The sequence below is a fragment of the Lotus japonicus genome, chromosome 4 (assembly GCF_012489685.1).
Source record: "Lotus japonicus ecotype B-129 chromosome 4, LjGifu_v1.2".
Taxonomy (NCBI): Eukaryota; Viridiplantae; Streptophyta; class Magnoliopsida; order Fabales; family Fabaceae; genus Lotus; species Lotus japonicus.
Window position 1 is genome coordinate 24,435,172 of NC_080044.1, and position 24,406 is coordinate 24,459,577.

The 24,406-nt window shown below is 44.2% G+C and overlaps 1 protein-coding gene across 1 annotated transcript; it reads left to right on the plus strand.

The window, feature by feature from the left end:
- Nucleotides 1-18,024: 18,024 nt before the first annotated feature.
- LOC130712520 (uncharacterized) lies at nucleotides 18,025-23,563 on the plus strand. Its single transcript, XM_057562354.1, has 4 exons — nucleotides 18,025-18,556; nucleotides 18,910-19,485; nucleotides 19,578-22,023; nucleotides 22,093-23,563. The coding sequence occupies exons 1-4, from the start codon at nucleotides 18,025-18,027 to the stop codon at nucleotides 23,561-23,563; spliced, it is 5,025 nt and encodes a 1,674-aa protein (XP_057418337.1).
- The last annotated feature ends 843 nt before the right edge of the window (nucleotides 23,564-24,406 follow it).

Consider the following 24,406-nt stretch of genomic DNA (forward strand, 5'->3'; position numbering starts at 1 on the left):
TTTCTTTCTCGGGAAGTCTAGGCTGGCTCGATCGGTTGGAGGCTCTAAGGGTTGTCGCGTCCTCCATGTTGATGTATTTTTCTGACCTGACTTGGAATTCTTCCAATGTCTTGGCCTTCTTTCCGTCGAGCGAAGTGAGAAAAGGCCTGGGCCTAAGCGTTGTTCGCACCAACACCAAGCGCACTTGGGGAATCAGATCTGGAAATTCTCCGGCTTCCTTATTGAAGCGGTTGAGGAAGGCCTTCAAAGATTCATTCTCACCTTGCTTTATTAGGGCTAGAGTTTCCTCGGATTTTGGAATTGTCTTGACCGAGGAATATTAGGCGTTAAATCTTGTAGCTACGCCGTTTCAACTGTGAAAGCAGCCGTGTGGCAAGTTCTGAAACCAGTTCATAGCTCCTTTGCCCATGCTTAGGGGGAAAGATCTACATAAAATTGGGTCGCTCTCCTCCGCGTACTGCATGGCCCCTACGAAGAAGTTAATATGTTCCTTGGGGTCGGTGTCCCCTTCATAGAGTTTCATTTTGGGACAGGACCAACCCGGGGGAAAATGATGCATCATTATATCTGGGGATAAGGGGCCGCTCATGGGTGGTGGTAGAGCTACCAAGGCGCCTATATTTGCTCCAGTGGGAGAGGCGCTCCTTCGTCGGGAGACGCTTTGTTGAGGGGAGAGTTGGCGATGGTTCCTCCTAGTGGGTTCGTGCCGTCGGACGTTCTGTTGGTGCGATGGTTCGTCTCGGACAGAGGGTGAACGGTGGTCCCTTCTCATTTCTCGATCTGGGGTCCTCTGAGTTTGTTGTCTGGACCCTTCGTCTCGGTCTTCCAGCTGTCTAATTCGGTCTCCGAGGAATTGGATCTCAGATTGAGAATCTTGAAAATGGTATTGACGCTCTTGTTTGTCTACGGCGACTTGGTCATGCTCCATGGCTCGAATTCGTCCCTCAAGACGTTGAAGAGCTTCGAGGGTCGCGCCTGCGGCAACGACCTGTTGTTCTGTGACTTGATTTCGTGGCGGGGTATGTGGAGTTGCTCCCACTGGTCCCGGGGGAGAAGGCTGTTCTTGTTGGCATTCGTCGATCGTCTCTACGTGGCCCTCTGGCGTGTTGAGTCGTCGGGAAGTGGCGCGTGTTTCTACCATGTTGGCTGGAAAAGAGGCAGGTGGTTTAGTCACGATGGGTTGGGAGAAGTTTCACTGTTCCCCACAGACGGCGCCAATTGATCCGGGAGATAACCAGGCCAAACCTACCCAGAGAGAGGGGTAGGGAAGGAGGAGAACGGTGAGGAGTGCTCGTGGTTTGTCATGGGCGCTTGAGGTCAGATCCGTCGTCCCAGGAGGGGGGGTCCTGCAAATACTCCGATGCTTAAGTCAGTTTCCAGGGGAAAGATTAGGTTGGTTAAGTTTATGAGAGGTAGAGATAGAAAGATACCTTGACTCCTGGAAGCTAAGGGCTTTTATACTTTGGAAGAAGCGTGGGGTGGACCCCAGCTAAAGGAAAGTGTCATGAGTGCCTCTGACACCTGGACGGTTCCCCACCGTAGGATCCACCTGCGGTGTCTGTCTTTCTCAGAGATCTTACGACTTAGGATTCATCGTAATCCACCGTCTGACTTCGAGACGTGACCCCAGTCCTCAAGTACTGGTTGTGGGGTCCGCGATAGGATGGTTGGTTTTGATCTTCCCAAGAACGTAACGGGGCCCTTTATTCTTCGGTCGGTCCTTCCCGGCAAGAAGGGTGACCATCGTCCCCGGGTGTAATTCCCCAGGTCGTCGTCCTCGGGTGTAATTTCCCGGGTGGTCGTCCTCGGGTGTAATTCCCCGGGTGGTCATCCTTCCCTTGACGGCCCCTTTGGGATTGATGACCTCTCGGACCGGCTGAACTGTCTCCTCGGGGTCGAGGGTTGTTATGAGCGCCCAGACAGAGGGGATTTATCCCGGTCCCAGAACATTTAAAAACCAGTTCAAGAGTTGGAAATTATGCTTTCATATATAAAAATTATCTTTATCATAACTTTAGTAATGTGAGACTTCTCAACCTATACTGATTTGCTCTCTTAGAATCATATTACACTGTTAATAAAGTAAACAAATTGACTGAGCACATGTGGTTTAAACAAAAGGAAGGATGCAAATGAAACCAAACTAAAGAGACAAATAGTAGCCTTGGGAAGTGTCAAAGAGAGAGACTCTCTCTCTCTTATGTGGCAAGTGTGGGATGAAAGAAAAGGATATTCCAAAGGGCAAGCAAATAGGAATCACAAAAAGAGGTGTGATCTCATTTGGCTTCTTTTCCGAAAGTCCTCCAAGAAAATTTAAATTAAGAAAAAGGGAGATCAGTAGATAAGCAATATAATTGATGAGCAAATGAATCGTGGAAGTTTGGTCAAACCTAAGAAAGAAAAGGACCTGAGATTTCGATAAGTCAAGCAACCGACGAGACAAGGAATCCTTCAACCGAAAGCAAACCACCTAACGACCAACCAACTGCCTACAAAATAAAATACATTAAATAATCCTCTGTTCCTTTTAATTTTTTGTATTTTTTTAATGCTTCATGAAAAATCTACAAATCCATTCAAAGATTACGCGCGTCCCATTTTAATTATAAGTTAATGTTATAAGTATATAAAAATTAACCACTCTTTGTCATATCTTCAAATATGTGCTTACGCAAACCTTTTATACTATTTACCTTTTAGTGTAATTTTGGTGAAGGGATCCACGTTTTAGGAGTAAACTTTACCGCTTAATAACTTCTGGGGACCATAAATTAACAAATTTAATACATCATTAAAAAATTAATTTATAAGGTAATCAAGTTAACTTTGAGCATATCCAATGGGAGTGTCTCACACCAAAGAGACACTCTCACTAGTATCTCACACCATTGGAGATAAAAGTTTCTTCCACCGTGTCTAATTTGAGTGTGGTACTGTAGACACTCTTGGAGTAGTGTCTCATAAAAATTGATGTATAAAGGATAAAAAACATAATATTATTATATTGTTAAAATTGAAAAGTATTGACTATAATGTTGATTGTGGAGTCCATTAAAGATTTTTTTAGAGTTGTTGGGTTGGAGTAAAATGTTAGTAACGTGGTTTAGATGATGTGGCACTATGGAGAATTATGAAGAATAATATAAAATAAATTGTAAAAACTTTAGTGAATGTGATGGATAAAGATGCTCTTATAAAATTGTACAGGTTTAAGTATAATTAATTAAAACTTAATCAGCAACTTTAATTTGACAACATTGTGTTGGTCTAATGATAAACAATTTAGATCTTCATAAGGGTGATGTCATAAAATCGAACCCAAAAAATGCATCTATTGAGAGGGATCGACACCATATCCTAAATATTTTAATATATATGGAGGTCAAAAACAACTTTAAAAGTTAACCACTCTTTGTCATATCGTCAAATATTTTTTTAGGCAAAGGCTTGATAGCATAAGACCTTATAGTATTAGACCTGATAGGATAATGCCTGATAAAAATTAATACTATATACACTGTTTGTTATACAATATATAACTTAGCATATCGTTTAAATTTATAAAATCATATGTCTTGTGAAATATTGAGTAATGATAGATATTATAAAAATGATGATGATGTTAGTGGGTAGTGTTGATGATGGTGATGGATATGGTGGCGGTAAGGGTGAAAGTGATGGAGGGTGGTGGTTGTGGCGGTAAAGGTGACAATGATAATGCTGAGTGATGGCAGCGATGGCTAGAGGTGGTTGTGGCGGTTGAGGTTGCAGTGCAGTGGTGGGTCGTGGTGGTAGATAGTGGTAGAGGTTGGGGCAGTAGTGGTGGTGGAGTGTGTTGTGGAGGTCATAGTGTTGTAGGGTGATAGTGGTCGTTTAGATGGCGGTGGCGGCGATGGTGGTGATTTTGGAAGGCGGTGGTGGTAGTGGTGGGGACAATGTTAGTAGTGGTAGAGAGTGTTGGTGGCAGTGGCGATAGCGATGGCAGTGATGTTTGAAGGTGATGGTGGGGGTGGTAGTGGGGGCAATGTTGGAAGGTGATGCTGATGATGGTGTGGACGACTGCTGGTGGTGGTAGTGGTTGTGGGATTTATGGTGGCAGTGGCAATAGCAATGCTAGCTGTTAGAGATAAATATGCGTAATATCCTACGGGATATTCCTTTTACTATTATTTATATATTTTGTAATATGTCTCATAATATTCCTTAGAATATTCTGTAATTTCTTTATTATAAATAACATTGTCTACCTCACACAATTTGTGGTGAGAGTATCCAATCTTACATGGTATCAGACTTCAGGGTGAAACCCTAGTCTCCAAACCTCCTGTGCCGCCACCTTTCTCTTCCCTCCCTACTGCCAATTTCTTTTTCTCTCTTAATTTCTGTGTGGGCTGTTAGCCAGAAATTCCGTGCTGCTGCTCCTCGAGCCTCGCGCCGCCACACCATCTCCTTTTTGCGCGTGTGGTCTATTGTTGCCGCGCGTGTCCCTGCAAACTCCCACGCGCCCGACACGCCAGCCCTGCCGCCAGACCTCGTGTTTTGTGCGGTCCTTGTCTTGCCCACACCGACAGCCCCTTGTCTTTCCAGCACCGACAGCAACCTGCCTTGACCCCGTGAGTCCTACCACGCGCCTGCCACGTCCAGCCCCGTTGACCGTGCTGCTACCTTTTTGTTTTTTGTTTCTTTCTCTTGCTGACATCACGTCCTCACCAGCATCAGCATCTCATCATCAAGCCTTGTTGACCGTGCTTCCTGAATTGTTTCTTCTTTCCCATGGCTTCGGACGCAACAACTCCGACATTTTCCTTCAACACTTTGGTGCATATGATTACAGTGAAACTCAAATCAGATAATTTTCTTCTCTGGCGTAAACAGGTCACGACTCTTCTTCATAATCAAAATCTCTATGACATTGTTGATCCTACAGTTGATCCACCGCCGGAGTTTGTGCCCCAGATTGTTTCTTCTGGTTTGCGTGCTGTTCCAAGTCCAAATTCTTCCTTTGCTCAATGGCAGGCTCGCGATCGAAACGTCAACAGTCTCATTTTTTCCTCCCTGACTGAGGAAGCTTTATCTGAGACCCTTAGTGCTACTACTGCCCGGGACGTTTGGACTGCTCTCCATTCTGCTTATGCTTCACGCAGCAAGGCCCGTGAACTGCGTCTTCGTGATGAGCTCCAACTCATGCATCGTGGTTCCCTCTCAGTTTCTGAGTATGGACGGAAATTCCGCACTATTTGTGATCAATTGGCGGCTATTGGTGCCCCTGTCGCTAATGATGACAAAGTTCACTGGTTTCTTCGTGGTCTTGGCCCCTCATACGCAAATTTCTCCACAGGACAACTTGATCAGGTACCCTTACCTTTCTTTACTGATATTCTTTGTAAGGTCGAGAGCCATGCTATTTTTCAGGCTTCTCTTGAGGAATCAGTGACTCATCCACCTGCTGCTTTCCATGCGAGCACTCAGACTCGCTCTTCTGGCAATCAGTCTTCCACTAGTGGCAACCGTGGTAATTATGGTGGTGGTTCTCGTGGTGGTAATCGTGGCAACTCTAATGGTGGATCTCGTCAGCTTCGCAATAATGGTGGCTCTGGTCGTCGTGGCTCTTACATTCCTCGCTGTCAAATTTGTCGTGAGCAGGGTCACTATGCTGATAAGTGTCCGGTTCGCTGGGATCGTTCTTCTGAGTCTGCCAATTTAGCTCAATCTTTTGCTGCGGGTTGTTCATTGGACAACTCCAACCGTTCCGACTGGTATATGGATACAGGTGCCACCTCTCATATGACTCCTTCTCTATCTCAGCTGACGGACTCTCAAGATTACTCCGGTAATGATCGTGTTCTTGTTGGTAATGGGGCTGGTTTACATATTTCTCATATTGGTTCTCGTTCTGTTTCACATTCTGTTCCTTTATCTAATGTTTTGGTTGTGCCTCGGTTAACTAAAAATCTTGTCTCTGTTAGAAAATTGACTCGTGAACATAATGCTAAAGCTATTTTTCTGGATGATTCTTTTGTTATTCAGAACCGACAGACAGGCGCCGTTCTGGGAAGGGGCCAATGTGATAAAGGACTTTATGTGCTTGACCAAGGATCGCAGGCGCTGCTTACTACCATTTCTCCATTACCTCGTGCCTCCTTTGAATTGTGGCACTCACGATTAGGGCATGCCAATTTTGAAATAATTCAACAATTGCACAAACTTGGTTGTTTTAATGTTTCATCTATTTTGCCTAAGCCTATCTGTTGTACTTCTTGTCAGATGGCTAAGAGTAAACGTTTAGCCTTTTATGATAATAATAAACGAGCTTCTGCAGTTTTGGACCTTATCCATTGTGATTTGTGGGGACCATCTCCTGTTGCTTCCGTTGATGGTTTTTCTTACTTTGTTATTTTTGTGGATGATTTTTCCCGGTTTACTTGGTTTTATCCATTAAAGCGCAAGTCTGATGTTTATGATGTTCTTGTTCGATTCAAAGCGTTTGTGGAAAACCAATTCTCCCGGTCGATCAAAGTTTTTCAAAGTGACAATGGCACTGAGTTCACTAATCATAAAGTACAGAATTTATTTGCTTCTTCGGGTGTGCTTCATCGGTTTTCCTGCCCTCATACTCAAGCGCAGAATGGGCGAGTTGAACGGAAACATAGACATGTTCTTGAGCTTGGTCTTGCTATGTTGTATCACTCACATGTCCCTACTAGCCATTGGGTTGCTGCTTTCAATACTGCGGTATATATCATTAATCGTGTTCCTTCTAAGGTGCTCTCTAATCAGATTCCATTTCAGCTTCTGTTTCATGTTGCGCCTACATATACTAATTTCCATCCCTTCGGCTGTCGAGTGTTTCCGTGCTTGCGTCCATACATGAAACATAAGTTTAGCCCCAGGAGTTCTCCTTGCATATTTTTGGGATACAGCGGTCAACACAAGGGATTCAAATGCTTTGATCCGGCTATCTCTCGAACTTATGTGTCCCGTCATGCTCAGTTTGATGAATTTTGCTTCCCTTTTGCAGGTTCTCCCTCTTCTGCTCATGACTTGGTGGTCTCTACATTTTATGAACCGTCTGTAGGACCACCTCCATCTGCACAGCCTGATGTCCCCGTCATTCGGGAGAGTTCCCCACATACTAGTCCTTTGCTTTGTCCTTCTTGTGATGACTCAGATGCTCTGCAGGTTCCTCATGATGATGCACCACCCTCGCCGGTTCCTCATAATGCTGCCCCACCTTCGCCGGCTCCTGCTTCCCCAGCACCGCTAGCCACCCCTACTCTTGTGGCTCCAGGTCCCCCTGCTTCCCCACCGGCTCCTTCTCCGGTTGTAGCTCAGGTTCCTCTTGCTCCTGATGCTGCTCGCCCTCGAACTAGATCTCAGAATGGTATTTTTAAGCCTAATCCGCGTTATGCTTTGGTTCATGCTCAGCCTACTGGCCTTCTTACTGCTTTGCATACTGTTACTGAGCCTAAGGGTTTTAAATCTGCTATGAAGAATCCTCAATGGTTGACAGCCATGGAGGATGAACTTTCTGCTCTTCATAAGAATTGTACTTGGTCTTTGGTTCCTCGTCCTTCCACTACCAATGTTGTTGGTAGTAAATGGGTCTTTCGCACTAAATTCCATAGTGACGGCACTGTTGAGCGCTTAAAAGCGCGTTTGGTAGCTCAGGGTTTCACGCAGATTCCAGGGTTTGATTACTCCCTTACTTTCAGTTCTGTTGTCAAAGCTACTACTGTACGCCTCATTTTATCTCTTGCTGTGCTCAATGATTGGCAGCTTCATCAGTTGGATGTCAAAAATGCTTTCCTTCATGGTCATCTCACTGAAACTGTTTATATGGAGCAACCTCCTGGGTTTGTTGATCCTCGCTTCCCGACTCATGTGTGTCGGTTGAACAAGGCCCACTACGGCCTCAAACAGGCCCCTCGTGCTTGGTTTCAGCGCTTAAGCTCCTTTCTTATGCGCTACGGTTTTTCGTGTAGTCGGGCTGATCCTTCCTTGTTCTTCTTCTACAAAGGACGCATTACCCTGTATCTTCTTGTGTATGTAGATGACATAATTCTTACTGGAAGTGACCCTTCTCTTCTGACTGAGTTTATTGCTCGCCTTAATGCTGAGTTCGCCATTAAATATCTGGGTAAGCTTGGCTACTTCCTTGGTCTTGAGATCACTTATACTGCTGATGGCTTGTTCTTGGGCCAAGCCAAATATGCTCATGATTTGCTTTCTCGTGCTCTGATGCTTGAGGCCAGTCATGTTTCGACGCCCTTGGCTGCCGGTTCTCATCTTGTTAGTTCTGGTGAGGCTTACTCAGATCCTACGCATTATCGCTCTTTGGTTGGGGCCTTGCAGTACTTGACTATTACTCGTCCTGACTTGTCATATGCTGTTAACACGGTTAGTCAGTTTCTTCAGGCTCCGACTGTAGAACACTTTCAGGCTGTCAAACGCATTCTTCGTTATGTCTGTGGCACGCAGCACTATGGTCTTACGTTTCGTCGTACCTCTTCCCCCGCTGTTCTTGGTTATAGTGATGCTGATTGGGCTCGCTGCACTGACACTCGTCGCTCTACTTATGGCTACGCCATCTTTCTTGGTGATAATCTCTTGTCTTGGAGTGCCAAGAAACAACCTACTGTTGCTCGCTCTAGTTGTGAATCTGAGTACCGAGCCATGGCTAATACTGCTTCTGAGCTCGTTTGGTTGCTTAATCTTCTTCATGAGCTTCGTGTTCGGTTATCAGCGACTCCTCTTCTTCTTAGTGACAACCAGAGTGCTTTGTTTATGGCTCAGAATCCTGTTGCTCATAAACATGCCAAACACATTGACTTGGATTGTCACTTCGTCCGTGAGCTGGTTTCCTCTGGCCGATTAGCTGTTCGCCATGTGCCCACTTCTCTCCAGCTTGCTGATATTTTCACTAAGGCGTTACCTCGTCCGTTGTTTGAACTTTTTAGATCCAAGCTTCGCGTTGGTCTTAATCCAACGCTAAGCTTGACGGGGGGTGTTAGAGATAAATATGCGTAATATCCTACGGGATATTCCTTTTACTATTATTTATATATTTTGTAATATGTCTCATAATATTCCTTAGAATATTCTGTAATTTCTTTATTATAAATAACATTGTCTACCTCACACAATTTGTGGTGAGTGGTGAGACAACATGGTGACAGCGGTAGAGGCGGTGGTAATAATTGCGGTGATGATAATTTTGCTATCATCACTATATATATTGCTATTCCGATCACAACTCAAATTATATATTTTCCTATTCCTATCTATAACTGAAATCATAAATAAATGGTGAATATTACATAAATCAAAAGTTAAGTCTATATATATTCTACACGAAGTTATTAAATAAATTTTCAATAAGAATTAATTTATTAAGGGGATTATATGTTAATTTTATAGTGTCGGCCAGGATATGTTAACATAAAGAAAAAGCTTCACATAGTTCATACACCACTTAAGTTTCTTCTATTCTATAAAATAGTTTAAAATGTATAGATCTTGAAACATGTATGTACATATGTGCAAAGTCATTTTCATACAAAATATCATGTAATGGATATGCTCATATAGTCACGTCAAAGTATTTCCGGATAAATCTATTATAATGTAAGATTCTACTCATACAGTATCACCTCCCTCCACCTTTTGTGTTTAGATTGTTCTTTTGTTCATTAGGAGTTCTATAGATCAAAATATTATTTCGTAGAAACTTTTAGATGTCCCGTTTGGACAACTAACTCATTTGTAGCCACTAGAGTAGCTAGAGTTTTTTTCTTTCCTACATGTACTAGATATAATATATGTGCGGTACGGTATTATTTTTAATATTATATGAAATCACTATAGTGTAATTATATAAATAATAAATATTAAAATACTTTTTCATTAAATAGTACCAGTAGAGTTTCAATTCTTTAATTCATTAAATTGCTTGTATCAAAGTTCTCTTTATTTAAATAAAGGATATTCCTGAAATTTAATCATTAATGATTAATAGTTAGCATTCAAGTAATTTTAAGTATCCGTTAAAAACGTCTGCTAGGGTTTGTGAGAGAATGGAGATTGATGGAGCGAACGTCACCGGCGGCCAACCAACGGGAAAGCCACCAGAGGAACCACCACGGCGACCTACGTTTAAGGAGAAGTACTGGGAAAGGCGACGGCGGAGAAAAAGAAACAAGCGCAGAACCTAGTAGAGGCGGGGGTTATGAAGAAGGATCTCATCGATGGAAACCGTTTCTTCCCTATGTTTGACTTTAAGGAGCAGCATGTCTATGATCAAATCTGTAAACCATGGGAAGGGTGTCTGGTAGTCAAGCTTCTTGGTCGGTTTATTGACTATAGAGTACTGTGCGATCGACTTAAGATGTTGTGGAAGCCGGCTGGAGGTTTTGAAGTCCGAGATATTCTGCATGGTTACTTCTTGGTGCAGTTTGATCTGTAGGAGGATAGAGAGAAGGCTATGGCTGGCGCACCTTGGATGATATTCGATCACTACCTCGTTGTTAAACCATGGACGCCGGACTTCGTCGCTGCGAACTCGAAGATTAGCACGACATCGGTTTGGATTCGTATTCTTGGCTTGGGTTTCCAATTCTATGATGAAAGTATCCTTGTGACATTGGCATCATCAGTTGGGACTCCAATCAAGGTCGACATGAACACTGTGGACATGTAACGCGGGAAATATGCTCGTATTTGCGTTGAAATTGATCTTAACAAACCAGTGTTGGGCAGGGTTGGATTGAGAGGGGTCTGGTACAACATAGAGTATGAGGGTTTGCATCACCACGACGGCTACCATGGCTCCCACGGTGGACAAGAATAATCAGATGGAGGGGGATCCAACAGAAACCCTAACGACGGACCACACATCTCGGTGGACAACAGCGTTGGGGAGCAAAGTATGGGTAACGTGGCCAAAAATTGCGGCGAGAACAGTCGACAAATTAAATGTCCTGAATCAGCGCATGAGGAATGGATGTCAGTTTCGAAAAAGGGATGGAAGAATCAGAAATCAATTCAGAAGAAACAAACCGTGAGCAACCAACAACAATCTTGCGGTTTTGGAGGAAATCAGGGAGAAAAGAAAGGACACGTTAAGAATACTTCAAATTCAAATGTTAATTTTGGCATTCCTCACGAGGGACCCATACGGTTTAATGCTGGGATCAAGATTAATGAAACTCCCAATCCTTTGGATACCCAACAAGGTAGGAAAAGAGGTCGCAAGGAATCTAATACCCAAGGTGCTCAACCAGGTCTCTCAGGGGAAGTCAAATCAGCAACACCTATGGGAACGTCATCACAGCAAGGACAGCAAAGTAAACCACCGCCAAAAGACAAGAATGATAGGTGACAAGAGAGTTTTTGTTTTCGATGATGGCACTCAGACAACTCTGAATTTACAGCATCAGGTAGGGAATTGCTTTGTGTGGCTGGCCGACGAGGATGTCATGCATGAACAAGGGAACGAAGACACTATAACCCTGCACATGACGGGGGCCTCCCCCTTCGACCTTGGAGCAAGTAGCTCTGATAACCCACAGTCCCGTCAGGCGTGATGTGCCTACAGGACTGGCCTCTCTTCTCTTTGGTGTATATGGATTTTAATTCCTTTAGCATTTTAGCTTGGAATATCTAGGGAGGAGCAGGTGCTCGTGGGAAACGGAGGGTCAAGGAGTTAATATGCTCTTTTCGTTCGTCTTTGTTTGCCATTTTTGAAACACACTGTAGTTTTGAATCAGTTTCACAATTTTGGACGCGTGCGGGCTATGAGCTGTGTGGTGTCTTGGAGGCAGTGGGACATCAAGGAGGTATATGGGTTCTAGCTCCAGTGGACCGGAGCTTTACCATACAGGTTGTTGAAGTACATGCACAGGCTGTCTCGGTTTCTCTTAGCCACAACTACAGATCATGGACATGTACTGCTATTTATGCCAGTCCGAACCCCACATTACGGGAAGAGCTTTGGTCCTACTTGTCGGGGTTGAGGCAACGCATTCTGAATCCTTGGCTAGCTGTAGGGGATTTTAATGAAATCACATCTCTGTCTGAGGTTGTAGGTGGGGACTTCAGCCAAGCTCGAGCTTCACGAATGCTAGAGATTATGTAGACTTACGAATTTATTGTCATGAGGGCTACATGGAGTATGTTCACCTGGGAACGGAGACATAATGGCCGACGCACATTAGCACAGAGGTTGGATAGGGCCATTGGTGATATCTCTTGGCGCCATATTTTTCCGGAAGCCTGTGTAGAACATTTAGCTAGGGTATATTCAGATCATTGTCCTCTTCTTATCAGATGTAGCGCTGCTTTAGAGGACCGTTCAGCTCGCCCCTTTCGATTCCATGCAGCTTGGGCGACACACCCCTCATTTGAACCCTTGATCAAAGACACTTGGAAGGAACCGCCTTCTTCGTTGGTTGGGAAATTGCATAATATCCGAGTGGTAGCTCAAGCTTTTAACACCAACGTGTTTGGGAACATAAGCAAGAGGAAGAAAAGGGTGGAGCGTAGACTACAGGGTCTTCAGCATGAATTGGAGATCAGAGAGACAGAGTCACTTCTTCGACTAGAAAAAGCTTTACGTGAGGAGTATGAACATATCCTATCCCAAGAGGAGCTAATATGGTTTCAGAAGTCTCGAGAGAGATGGGTGAAATTTGGGAATCGTAATACAAAAAATTTTCATACTCAAACTATTGTGAGACGAAAGAGGAACAAGATCCATGGGTTGTTTTTGGGGGAAGATTAGTGCACGGAGCAGGATGCTTTGAAGGTCGGGGCGCAGGCTTTCTTTACTAACCTGTTTTCTATTGATTCACAAGTTTGCAAGAATCATGTCATGGAAATTATGCCACCTTCCATTCCCGCAAGAGAGCGGGAAAAATTGGTGCAGCCAGTCTCCTTGGATGAGGTTCGTCATGCAGTCATGGCCGTGGGTTCCTTTAAAGCGCCAGGTGCGGATGGATTCCACGCATTCTTTTATAAACATTATTGGGATACAGTGGGACCGGATCTCCATCATATGGTGGTTGAGGCTTTTACACATGGGAAGGGGGATTCCACGCTTCTGAAGACTCTCATTGTGCTTATCCCCAAGGTGGAGAGCCCTCTTCGCTATAAGGACCTTCGTCCCATCAGTTTGTGCAATGTGGCGTACAAGGTGATAACTAAGGTTTTAGTTAATCGATTTCTCCCTCTCCTGGATGAGCTTGTTGGGCCTCTCCAAGGCAGTTTCATTCCGGGGCGAGGTACCAAGGATAATATTCTCCTAGCTCAGGAAGTCATGCATACTATCCATACCTTCAAGCGTAGAGGTGGGTTGGTGGCATTGAAAGTGGATTTGGAAAAAGCCTATGATAGGGTCTGTTGGGACTTTCTTCGGGCAACTTTATATGAATTTGGTTTTCCTCATGTGATTGTGGATTTGATTATATCGGGGGTCCAATCAGCGTCGATCTCAATTTTATGGAATGGAGCTAAGCTTGACCCTTTTGCTCCTCAGAGAGGCCTCCGTCAAGGGGACCCTCTCTCCCCTTACCTCTTTGTGTTGTGCATGGAACGCCTGGCGCTCTTGATTCAGAAATGAGTTGATGAGGGAGCTTGGAAACCTATCCGCATTATGAAGGAAAGTATTGGCATTTCACACCTATTCTTTACGGAAGATGTGTTGTTGTTTTGTCAAGCGAATACGACTCAAATGAGGGTGGTAGCATCAGGCATGCGAGTGAACTTGGACAAGTCGAGAATGTTTTGTTCTAAATCAGTTGCACCGGCCTTGCAACAGGAATTCTCCTCCATCGTAGGCATCCAACGAGCTAGCAATCTTGGTAAATACCTTGGTATTCCTTTGATGAAAGGGAGGGTTATCAGGGATCATTTTCTTCCGATTATTGAGAAGGTTAATGCTAGGTTAGCCTCTTAGAAAAAACACATGCTGAATAGGCGGGTAAACTCTGTCTTGCCAAATTTGTGCTGACGTCCATTCTTGTTTATGCCATGCAATCTCTCTGGCTCCCCCAATCGGTTTGTGACTTCATGGATAGGAAAGTTTGCAGTTGCCTTTGGGCGAAGGGAGGTAATGACCTAGGTTGGAACTTGGTACCTTGGAGCAATGTCACCCAACCCAAGGAGCATGGGGGCTTGGGTCTAAGGAGTGCTCGATGGAACAACGTGGCTTTGTTAGGAAAACTGGTGGATAAATTTTTGCATGATTCTCATAAACCGCGGGGGACTCTTACTTGTGGCGAAGTATAATGCGTGCCAAGGAATTTGTAGGAAGCGGGTTTCACCCACTTCTTGGGAATGGCCTCTCATCGCTTTAGTATTCAGATTGGCTTGGCTCAGGGAGAATCTGTGATAGGATTCCCTTTGTTCACATATCAGACACAAATTTGACAGTAGCTGATTTATGGAGGGATGGAACTTGGAGCTTTGATAGCTTGGCTACTGTTTTGCCTCCGGAGCTTGTGCCAGAAATAATGACTGTTCCAGTGCCCCTCGCTAGAGATGAGCCTGATTCGATACGATGGCGGCACAGCCCAGATGGTGAGTATACGCCTAGTTCAACTTATCACTGTTTGATTACTCCAATAGAGACAGGATTTGGTACCTAGAGGAAGATTTGGAAGGCTAAAGTTCCAGAAAAAAATCGATTTTTTATCTGGCTCCTTGGACATGGAGCGCTTCCTTCACATGCCAAACGAGTTCAGTGCCATCTCGCGGTGAATGCAGCATGCCCGCGCTGTGATGCTGACATTGAAGACCTTGATCATATCTTCAGATGGTGCCCTGACTCTCAACGGTTATGGTCTCAGTTTCGCTCCATCCTTCCCCCTCTTGCCGCTCAGATTGACTTCACTGTTTGGCTTCATGAGCTGCTGTCTCATCGTCATCATGTTCTCGGAATTTCTCTATTATGGTAGATGTGGTGTTGGCGTAACAACCATGTGTTCGATGATCAAACATGGCCGCTCAATCAGGTACTTCGTAGTGCTCTTAGGGATGAAGTGTTATGGCGGAAAACTTTACTTCCCGAGCAATAACAGCTTGCAGGAGACCTTACTAGTTCGAGTTCTCAATCTGTTTCTGTTATCGTTGATGGAAGTTGGATTCCAAGCAGGGGTATGATGGGTTGTGCGGCTATTATTAGGGACAGCGACGGGACCTGGATATCCGGTGTGTCAATCAGCTATAACCAAGGAGGGGCGTTCCTGGCCGAGCTCCTGGTAGTGGAACTAGGCATTACGCATGCTATCGAGGTTGGGTACAAGGATATAAGGTGTTTTACAGATCGTCTCCAGGTATCAAATGTGTTGCAGACTAATATGGATTTTGGGCACTTCTGAGACATAGATATCATCAACCGGGTGCGCTTGGCAATGGGGACAGTGCAGAGTTGGCAATTACAACTTAGAGAAAGATACAAAAACAACACAGCGGATCAACTAGTTAAGGGAGCTGCTAGAAAGGGAGCCAATAAGCGAATTTGGAGGAATCCTACTTCATTTGTTTATGCATCGCTGTATTTGGATGCAATTAGTTAGTTTTTCTCTTATGTTAATTTTCCTCTTGGAACAAAAAAAAGAATTTTAACAATAAGACAAAATAATATTATATTTTTCAAGATTATAAACAATTTGAAATAAATTAAAGTATTAAAAGTGGTGATTATTTAATTTAAGGTAATAATTATTTCAAATTAATATTTTATAGATATTGATGCGTAAATAAAGTAATTTTAAATACACTAGTATATCATTTTATGTCATTTTACAATTTAGTTTGCTCAGTAGCTAGTTTTATCAAACATTTTTTTTTCATCAGCTAGTATTTTAGCTTTCATTTTTCAGTCTATAATTTGCAACTAATTTATAATCTTTCAATTAAGTTTTAAAATTTCAGGTAGTTTATTGGGTTGGTGTTTCCAAAGAGTAGATGTGTCCAAGAAACACCGATCCTGCTCGAAACTGAACAAACCGCCTTTTTTTTGGACATTGAGTTGGGTCGAGTCATTTTCGGGTGTGGACGGTTCAAAGAAATCAGTTTAGGTGGTTAGTGGCAGTTGGTTTTGGTTTTGGCTCCAGCCCGACATAACCGGACCAAATTAAGTATATACATAACCCATTTACGAGAAATGGAATGCCCAACCCACTTTCATACCATACGCGAGAAACCCTTAAAGGCTAAGGGTATAAGAGAAATATTTTCGCTTTTAGTCTCAAACAATACGTACGCCTCCCTCTCCTCCCCACTCACGACATCAAAGAAACCTTAGCGTCCCCTCTTTCCACAGTGAAGGAAACCCTAGCCACTTATCTTCCTCACTTCCCCTCAACAGTAGCCCAAATCTCTTCATTTCCCCTTCCTAGCAAGGCAACAAAAGCCACCACCTTCTCGTTTCTTCTCCCTTTCGATGAAGAAATGAAAAATCTTCCCCCACCAAGGCTCAGCCATTTCTTCTCTTGTCTTTTCCCTTTATACTCCACATTCATTATTCCCCTGAGGTCGTAGTCATTGTGGATGATTGATCTCACTTTCCTCCATACGAATGTTCCTTTCATGAGGATCTCTCTCACTGTCACTGTGAATGCTTGATCCCAGTCACACTGGTGAATCATGCGAAAAAAATGAGATGAAGATCTTTTCCATTGATGAACTTTCTGTATTTAAAGCTGTTTATGTAGAACCTTCCTCTTCGATTACGATTTTGGGTTAATATATTGATAGGTTGTTTAAGCCTTTAAGTTTCATCTTTGAATCTTTTATCTGTTGAAGTTCATATTTTTTGTCATTCATCTTGGGCTTTTTTCTAGTTATGATTTTACTGGTTTAGTCTTCGCTTTAGCTTAATTTCTTTCTCTATTTCGTCTCCGCTTTTGTTTTTTTTTTTTGTGAGTTATTTTAATTTATTATTATGTCTTATCCCAAGGAACCCACCTTAACCTGTGAAGAATGAAACCATCATCGAACTGTGGCGATCTTGGGTGTGCGGTGATTTCTACTGTTCAAAACCGGCAATGGTTTCATTATTCATGCCACAAACACCAGACACAACTTTCATGCTCTACACCAGAAAAAACTCAAGAACCATCATAGACATAATATCCATCAGGACCACTGCCATTTCATCCCCAAACCAGTACAAGAACCCTAACTCTTTCTAAACCATAACAAAACAAAGAAAATGAAGATGAAGGAGAAGCGAAAATCAACTCAAACCCTGTCACCACTTGTTCATACCTTCACGGCCACCATTAATCTGCCATGATGTAGACTCACTGTTGTGCGCCTCAATGAAGGACCACTGCAACAGCAACCAGATATGGATCTAGAACCGCCTTTTTTTTTATTAAATCACCTTCACACCACTTCATCGTGCCCCTTCCACAAACGACATGTTCTGAATCTGGATCTGCTCTTCCTTGCTCCATCGATCTCGCTCTCCGCTGCTTCTCTCTCTCTCGCTTTCTCTTTCTATTTCTCTTTCTCGCAAGTGCGACTAGGGTTTTAGGTGAAAGGAGAAAGAAGAAGAGGTAAGAGGTGGCGGCTGGTTGGGGGAAGAGGAAGAAGAAGGTCGGCGACTAGAGTTTTGCAGGAATTGTAGGAAGATGATGGTGAAAAGAGGAAGGAGGAGAGGGTTGAATCTGGAAGGAAGAGGAAGAGGATTTTTTTAATTTATGGATTCTAATTTTTTAGTTTTTATATTTTAGGTTAAAATATGATGTTGAATTTTTTAAAAAATGACTAGATATATAAAAGCCATGTGGAACTTATGGCTCTGTAAAATTTGAGACACATAGGCAAAAAACACGCTTTGTCCTTAATTTGATTAAAATAAAATTATATGCAATCACATCATATTTTTGGAAAGATAACAAGGTTATGGAGGTTGACACGGAGAAAGTCTCTTCCTCTGCGAGTGCGGCTGGTAACGCTTAGGGACGGCCACCTGATGGCGACGGAGGGGGCGCACAACCCTCTTTTCGTGATACGCTCATGGGGGAGGGTCAAAAAACTCAACCTAAAGTAGTGGAGGATCTTTGGGAGACTGGAAAGATGAGAGTAACCTACGTCAATGACAATAGGCAACTTCCGAGACTACATGTTGACAAGTCTGTGATCGAAAATATGTGCTCACCATGGAAAAATGCTCTAGTGGTGGGTTTGTTGGGGAAGAAGCTAGGCTTTCGTACCATGAAAGCTAGACTTAGTAGCATCTGGAGTCTCTCTGGGGTATTCGATCTGCTGGATATTGACAATGGCTTCTTCATGGTTAAGTTTGATCGTGAGGAAGACCGAAAGAAGGTTATGGATGGGGGGCCATGGATGATCTTTGATCATTATTTGGCTGTTGCTCCTTGGAGCAGGGATTTCATTAGCCCTTCTGCTAAGATTACTATAACGTTGGCTTGGGTTCGTGTTCCGGGGTTGAATGTTACTTATTATGATGAAAGCTTCCTCCTGTCGATGGCCAAGCAGCTGGGAACTCCGGTTCGAGTGGACATTAACACGTTGAAGGCGGAGCGGGGTAAGTTCGCTAGGATATGTGTTGAGCTTGACCTTACTAAGTCGGTGGTGGGGAAATTTTGGTTTGAAGGATTCTGGTACAAGGTTGTCTATGAGGGGCTCCATATCATTTGCCCCAAATGTGGTTGTTATGGCCACCGGGGAAGAGAATGCACCCAGCCAATGGAACCGCCGGTCCAGCCGCCAGCACCTAAGCTAGTGTCGCCGCCAGCATCTGAGTCAGTGCAGCCGCCGGCGTCTGAGTCCGAAAAACCCCAACTGATACTTTGGTGGTTGTTGAGACACCACCAGACCCTAATGTACCGCCGCCAGAAACCCTAGGTGTTGAGCATATTCCCTCTCCAGGTTTGGCAGGTGCGGGAAGCCAGGAGCAATCAGGGCAAGCGGTTAATGCAAGTGCGGAGAATAAGGAGAAAACGGTTCCCACAATCATTGAGGTGGACCCCATTATCTTGGAGGTGGCTGGTGACTGGATGACAGTTACTAGGAAACAAAAAAAGAAGAATCAGCCAATTAAGGCAAGAGGTAATTATGTTCCCAAATTCCATGGGGTTGACAATATCAATTCAAAATCAAAGCTCCAAGGTCCCAGGATGCCTCGGAGTGCGCGAACTGATGCTTCTTTTTCTGTGAAGGGGAATAACGGCGCTGAGGGGGGCCTGAGTGCGGGTCCCGCGTCAATTAATTCGCAAAGTGGGAAGAAAATGAGGAAGGGGGACGAGCCTACGCGCCCTGCCCCTGCGCGTGGTGTGGGTATTCCTCAGTTGGAAATTATGGAGGGCCCCAGTAATTTCATGCACAAGAATACTGGCCTAGTGGAAGGGGTCTTCACTGCTCGTTCAGTTCAAGCTTCCATGCAGCCAGAGATGATGTTGGTTAAAACAATGGCAGGAGCCTCTCAAGTCAAGAAGCTGGGTTCAAATGTAGAAGGTCCTTTTGAGCCTTCCGGGCAGAAATTGATATCTAACTAATCATTCTGATGATTAGTAGTTTCCCCATGTTGTGTATTGTTTTTATGTTAGACACAACGAATGTTTCTATTCTTTCTTGGAATGTTCGAGGGGCAGCTAATGTCTCTTGCAAGAGGAACTTGAAAGAGATTGTGCGTAGATTGAAGCCTGATATCTGCTTCATATTTGAACCCCATGTCCAGTTTGCTCGTTTGGCAACGTTTTGGCTCCGGTTGGGCTATAAGCCGCTTGCCATTGAAGAGGCGCATGGGCATTCTTTTGGTGTTTGGGCTCTAGGCATCACTTCGCTTCATGTAAAGGTCACAACTATTGCTTCTCACCCCCAAGCGGTTAGCCTCCGGTTTAGTTCTTCTTTAGCTTCTTGGGTTGGCACTGGAGTTTATGCTGGCCCCATACCTTCTCTTCGTCAAGGCTTGTGGGAACATCTTCGTGGAGTGGCTGATCTCGCGCAAGGTCCCTGGGCTTTGATTGGAGATTTTAATGATGTAGCTAGCTCAACGGAGGCCCGCGGTCGTAACTTCTCACCGGCAAGAGCTCGCACCTTTGTGGATAATCCCGAGAGCTGTGGCCTTTTGGATCTTGGGTCGTTTGGTCTCTCCTTCACCTCGTACCGTCATGCTCAAGGTAGCCCACCCATTCAGCGTAGACTTGATAGAGCTCTCGCTAATTTGGATTGGAGGCTTGGGTTTCCTCATGGTTCTGTTGAGGTGTTAGCTCTTCATCATTCTGATCATAGTCCTTTGTTTCTTCGCTGTTGTCCTAGGAGGGAGGCCCCTATCAACAAGCTGTTTCGCTTTGAGGCGGCTTGGATGGAGCATCCTCAGTATCAGCAAATGGTGAAAGATGCGTGGGAGAAAGGAACCCCGTGGCTGGTTGCGTCCTTGAAGCATGTGCAGGATGATTCAAAAGTCTTTAACCGAGATGTTTTTGGGAACATTTTTAAGCGAAAGAGACTGGTTGCTGCCAAGATAGCGGACGTTCAGGCAAGGCTCGAGCAGGTTGATTCCGCTTATCTTCTTCGAAAGCTCCGTGATTTGAGAGCTGAGCAAGAAGCTATTTTGGCTCAGGAAGAAATGTTGTGGTATCAAAAATCCCGGGAGAAATGGGTCAAATTTGGGGATAGAAACACTGCCTTCTTCCATGCTCAGACGATCATCCGGAGACGGCGTAATCATATTCAGGGGCTCACCTTGGATGATGGCAGTTGGTGTACAGATGAGGTGCGTTTGAAGGCCGAGGCCTCTTCTTTTTATACTAACCTTTTTGCTACGTGTGATCAGGTTAATCCTTCATGCATCTCTACCCCCCTTTTGCCCTCCTTCCCCTCGGGTGGTATTCGTGATCTTGTGCAGCCGGTCTCGAGGGGGGAGGTGTTTGAGGCTATTCAGCAGATGGGTTCTTTTAAAGCTCCGGGTCCTGATGGTTTTCAAGCTTGCTTTTATAAGAAATATTGGGACATAGTGGGTGACGCAGTGTTCTCCTTCATCCATGATGCTTTTGAGCTTGGCCATTTTGATCCTAGTATTGCTGAGACTCTTATCGTCTTGATTCCAAAGGTGGATAATCCCAAATCCTTTAAGGAGTTGCATCCCATCAGTCTATGCAATGTCCTTCATAAGCTTATCTCTAAAATCATGGTGAACAGCTTTATCCCTGGCAGGAGTACCACTGATAATGCCATTGTTCTCCAAGAGGTGGTTCACTCTATGATGAAGACTACTCGGAAGGAGGGGGATGTCATTTTTAAGCTGGACATTGAGAAGGCCTATGATAGGCTTGATTGGAGGTTCTTGGAGAATACTTTGCATGAGTTTGGGTTCCCGGAGAAGTGCATTCGCCTCATCTTGTTTTGTATGACATCGGTTTCTCTTTCTGTGCTTTGGAATGGCGAGAAGCTTCCTAGCTTTAACCCCAAGCGTGGGCTTCGTCAGGGAGACCCCCTCTCCCCTTATCTCTTTGTGCTGTGTATGGAGAGATTGAGTTCTCTTATCTCTTCGGCGGTTCAAGATGGGAGGTGGAAACCCGTCACGGTGCGAGGCTCGACTCTAAAGCTCTCTCACCTCCTCTTTGCGGATGACCTCCTTTTGTTTACTCGTGCTAATGTGGAGCAAGTCACTTTGGCTAAGAATATTCTAGCTTCTTTCTGTGAGGCTTCTGGTCTTCGGGTGAATGAGGCCAAGTCTAAAGCCATGGGTCAGAAGAATTTGTCTCCAGTAATGAAGAACCGGTTGTTTGACATCACTGGGATTCATTTTTCGCCAAATATTGGTAAATATTTGGGGTTCCCTATTTTTAATAAAAGAGCCACTAACAGAGATTTTCATTTTTTGGTGGAGAGAGTTAGCTCTCGGGTTGCTTCTTGGAAGCACAATCTTCTCAATAGAGCAGGGAGAGTTACTCTTGCTCAGTCTGTGTTATCTTCGATTTCCACTTACTGTATGCAGCATGCTTGGATTCCTTCTGGTGTCTGCAATGACATTGATGCGACTATCAGAAGGTTTGTTTGGAAGGGTACAGGGAACCATGGCATTCATTTGGTTAATTGGAACACTATGGCGTAGCCTAGGAAAGAAGGGGGGCTCGGTTTACGTAAGGCGAGGGATCATAACATTGCCCTTCTTGGTAAAAATGTTTGGCAAATTATTAATGGTGAGGGGAAGCCGTGGGTGTCTTTGGTGAGAAAAAAGTATGGTGTGCAAGGGAACTTTCTCACTACCCCAGGGAAGCTTGGCTCCACGGTTTGGCAGGCTATATTGAAAGCTAGAGACGTGCTCATGGATGGTTTTTCCATTAAGCTGGGCAGCGGCAGCTCTTCCTTGTGGTATGATGAGTGGCTTGGAAATTTTAAACTTTGTGATCTGGTCCCTGTGGTGGATATCCATGACTTGCAGCTTACTGTGAGGGATGTGGTTCATGAGGGAACTTGGAATTTTTCCAGGTTGTATACCGGGCTTCCTGGAGATATTGTGGGTTTGATTCATGGGCGTGATTGTTTGCTTAATGAGCGGGTGCCTGACTGTATGGTTTGGAACTCAGATTCGTCTGGGATTTATTCTGCTACTTCTGGTTACCACTGGCTGCTCCAGGCGAGACATGACGCGTTGCACCTTCCTCCCAAGGCGGATTGGGGTTGGATTTGGCGGCTTAAGGGGCCTTTTAAGATTCTCTTCCTTATCTGGTTGGGTTGTCATAATGCGTTGCCTGTGAATCACCTCCGTTTCCATCGGCAAATGGCGGTTTCGCCGGTGTGTTCGCGCTGTAACCTGTATCCGGAGACGGTGCTGCATTGCCTTCGGGACTGTTGGTTTGCTCGTAGAATCTGGTTTAGGATTGGGCTCTCTCCTCGACATGCTTCTTTCAGCGTGGTGGAGACTTGGGATTGGTTTAAGCTTGTGCTCCGTGAAGAGCCGATCACGGCCATGGCTACCATTTGGGCGCTCTGGACAGCGAGGAATAAAGCTTTGTTTGATCAGTCTATTGTTCCTGATGCTCAGCTTGTGCGTGCCATTCTTGAGCATAAAGCGTTGATGCTGCAAGCTTGGTCATCCACGCCGCGTGTTTCCCATCCTAGATGGGTGTCTTGGACACCGCCGGGGCCTTCGGAGATTGCTATTAATTGTAATGGTAGTTCCCTTGGTGATCCGGTGCGCTCTGGCTTTGGGGGTTGCCTGCGTGATCCTAGTGGAACTTGGCTCTTAGGCTTCCTGGGTTTTCGAGGTCAGGATTCAGTCCTGCATATGGAGTTACTGGCCATGTTTCATGGGCTCACGCTTGCTTGGTCCTTGGGGAATCGCCGAGTCGTGTGTTTTTCTGACTCATTGTTAGCTGTTTCTTTGGTGCGTTCTCCTCCTTCTCATCACCATGTTTTTGCCGTTCTGATTGGCAACATTGTTGAGTTGTTGAGGCGTGATTGGGTCTCGCGGGTTGAGCATGTTTTGCGAGAGGGCAATTCGTGTGCTGATTTTTTTAGCGAAAGCGGGTGCGCGCCAGGACTCAAACCTCACTATTCTCCAGGACCCCCTCCCTGGGATGGATGAGCTGCTGCTGCTAGATGCCATGGGCCATGTGGTGATTAGGCCGTAGGGGTTTTCGCTTTCTGTTGTGTTGTTTGTTTTGTTTCTTTGTTCTGTAGCATCAAAAAAAAAAAAGTTTTGCCAAAAAGTGTCAATCAGCTAGTTTTTCAATTTTTACATTTTTGTCTTCAACTTTATGCTAACTTATAAGCTTTTAGCTAAAATGTAAATGTAATTAAAGCAACTCATGGATACATAGAAAATTGGCAATAAGATACGATACAATTTATTTTTTTGGCATAATTGGCAAAACTATTCTTTTTTGTCTTTAGTTTAGATGTACTCTCGTTAAAAAAGAAAATTAAATGCATGACATAATAATAATATAAAATTATCCATGTGTCGCTTATCCAAAAGTTTAAGCTTTAAAAATTTTAATATGGTAAGAGTCTTTATGATCAAGTGATATAGAATTTAAGAATTCTCCTTATAAAAAGTTTTTCTTTTTGAAAGAAATTCTTCTTATAAAAAGTTAAAGGGTACTCAAAGTTAAATACAAGCAATAACTTAAGATTTTGAAATAATTATTAAATGACTGTGCAAATTGCTGTGGATTATATAATTAGCTGGGAGATTCCCCAAGTTATTATTAAAAGTGACTCTCTCCAAGTGGTGGATCTATTGAAGAAGTATCATGCTTCCTCCTCCCACCAGTATGGTGAGATTGCTTGGGATATTCTTCAGAAGATATCATCTCATGGGTCGATTGTCATCCAACATGTTCCCAGGGAAGCGAACTCTTTGGCGGACTACCTTGCTAAGGTGGGCCTAGCTCTTCCGTTTGGAATGCATTCCTTTGAGTCACTC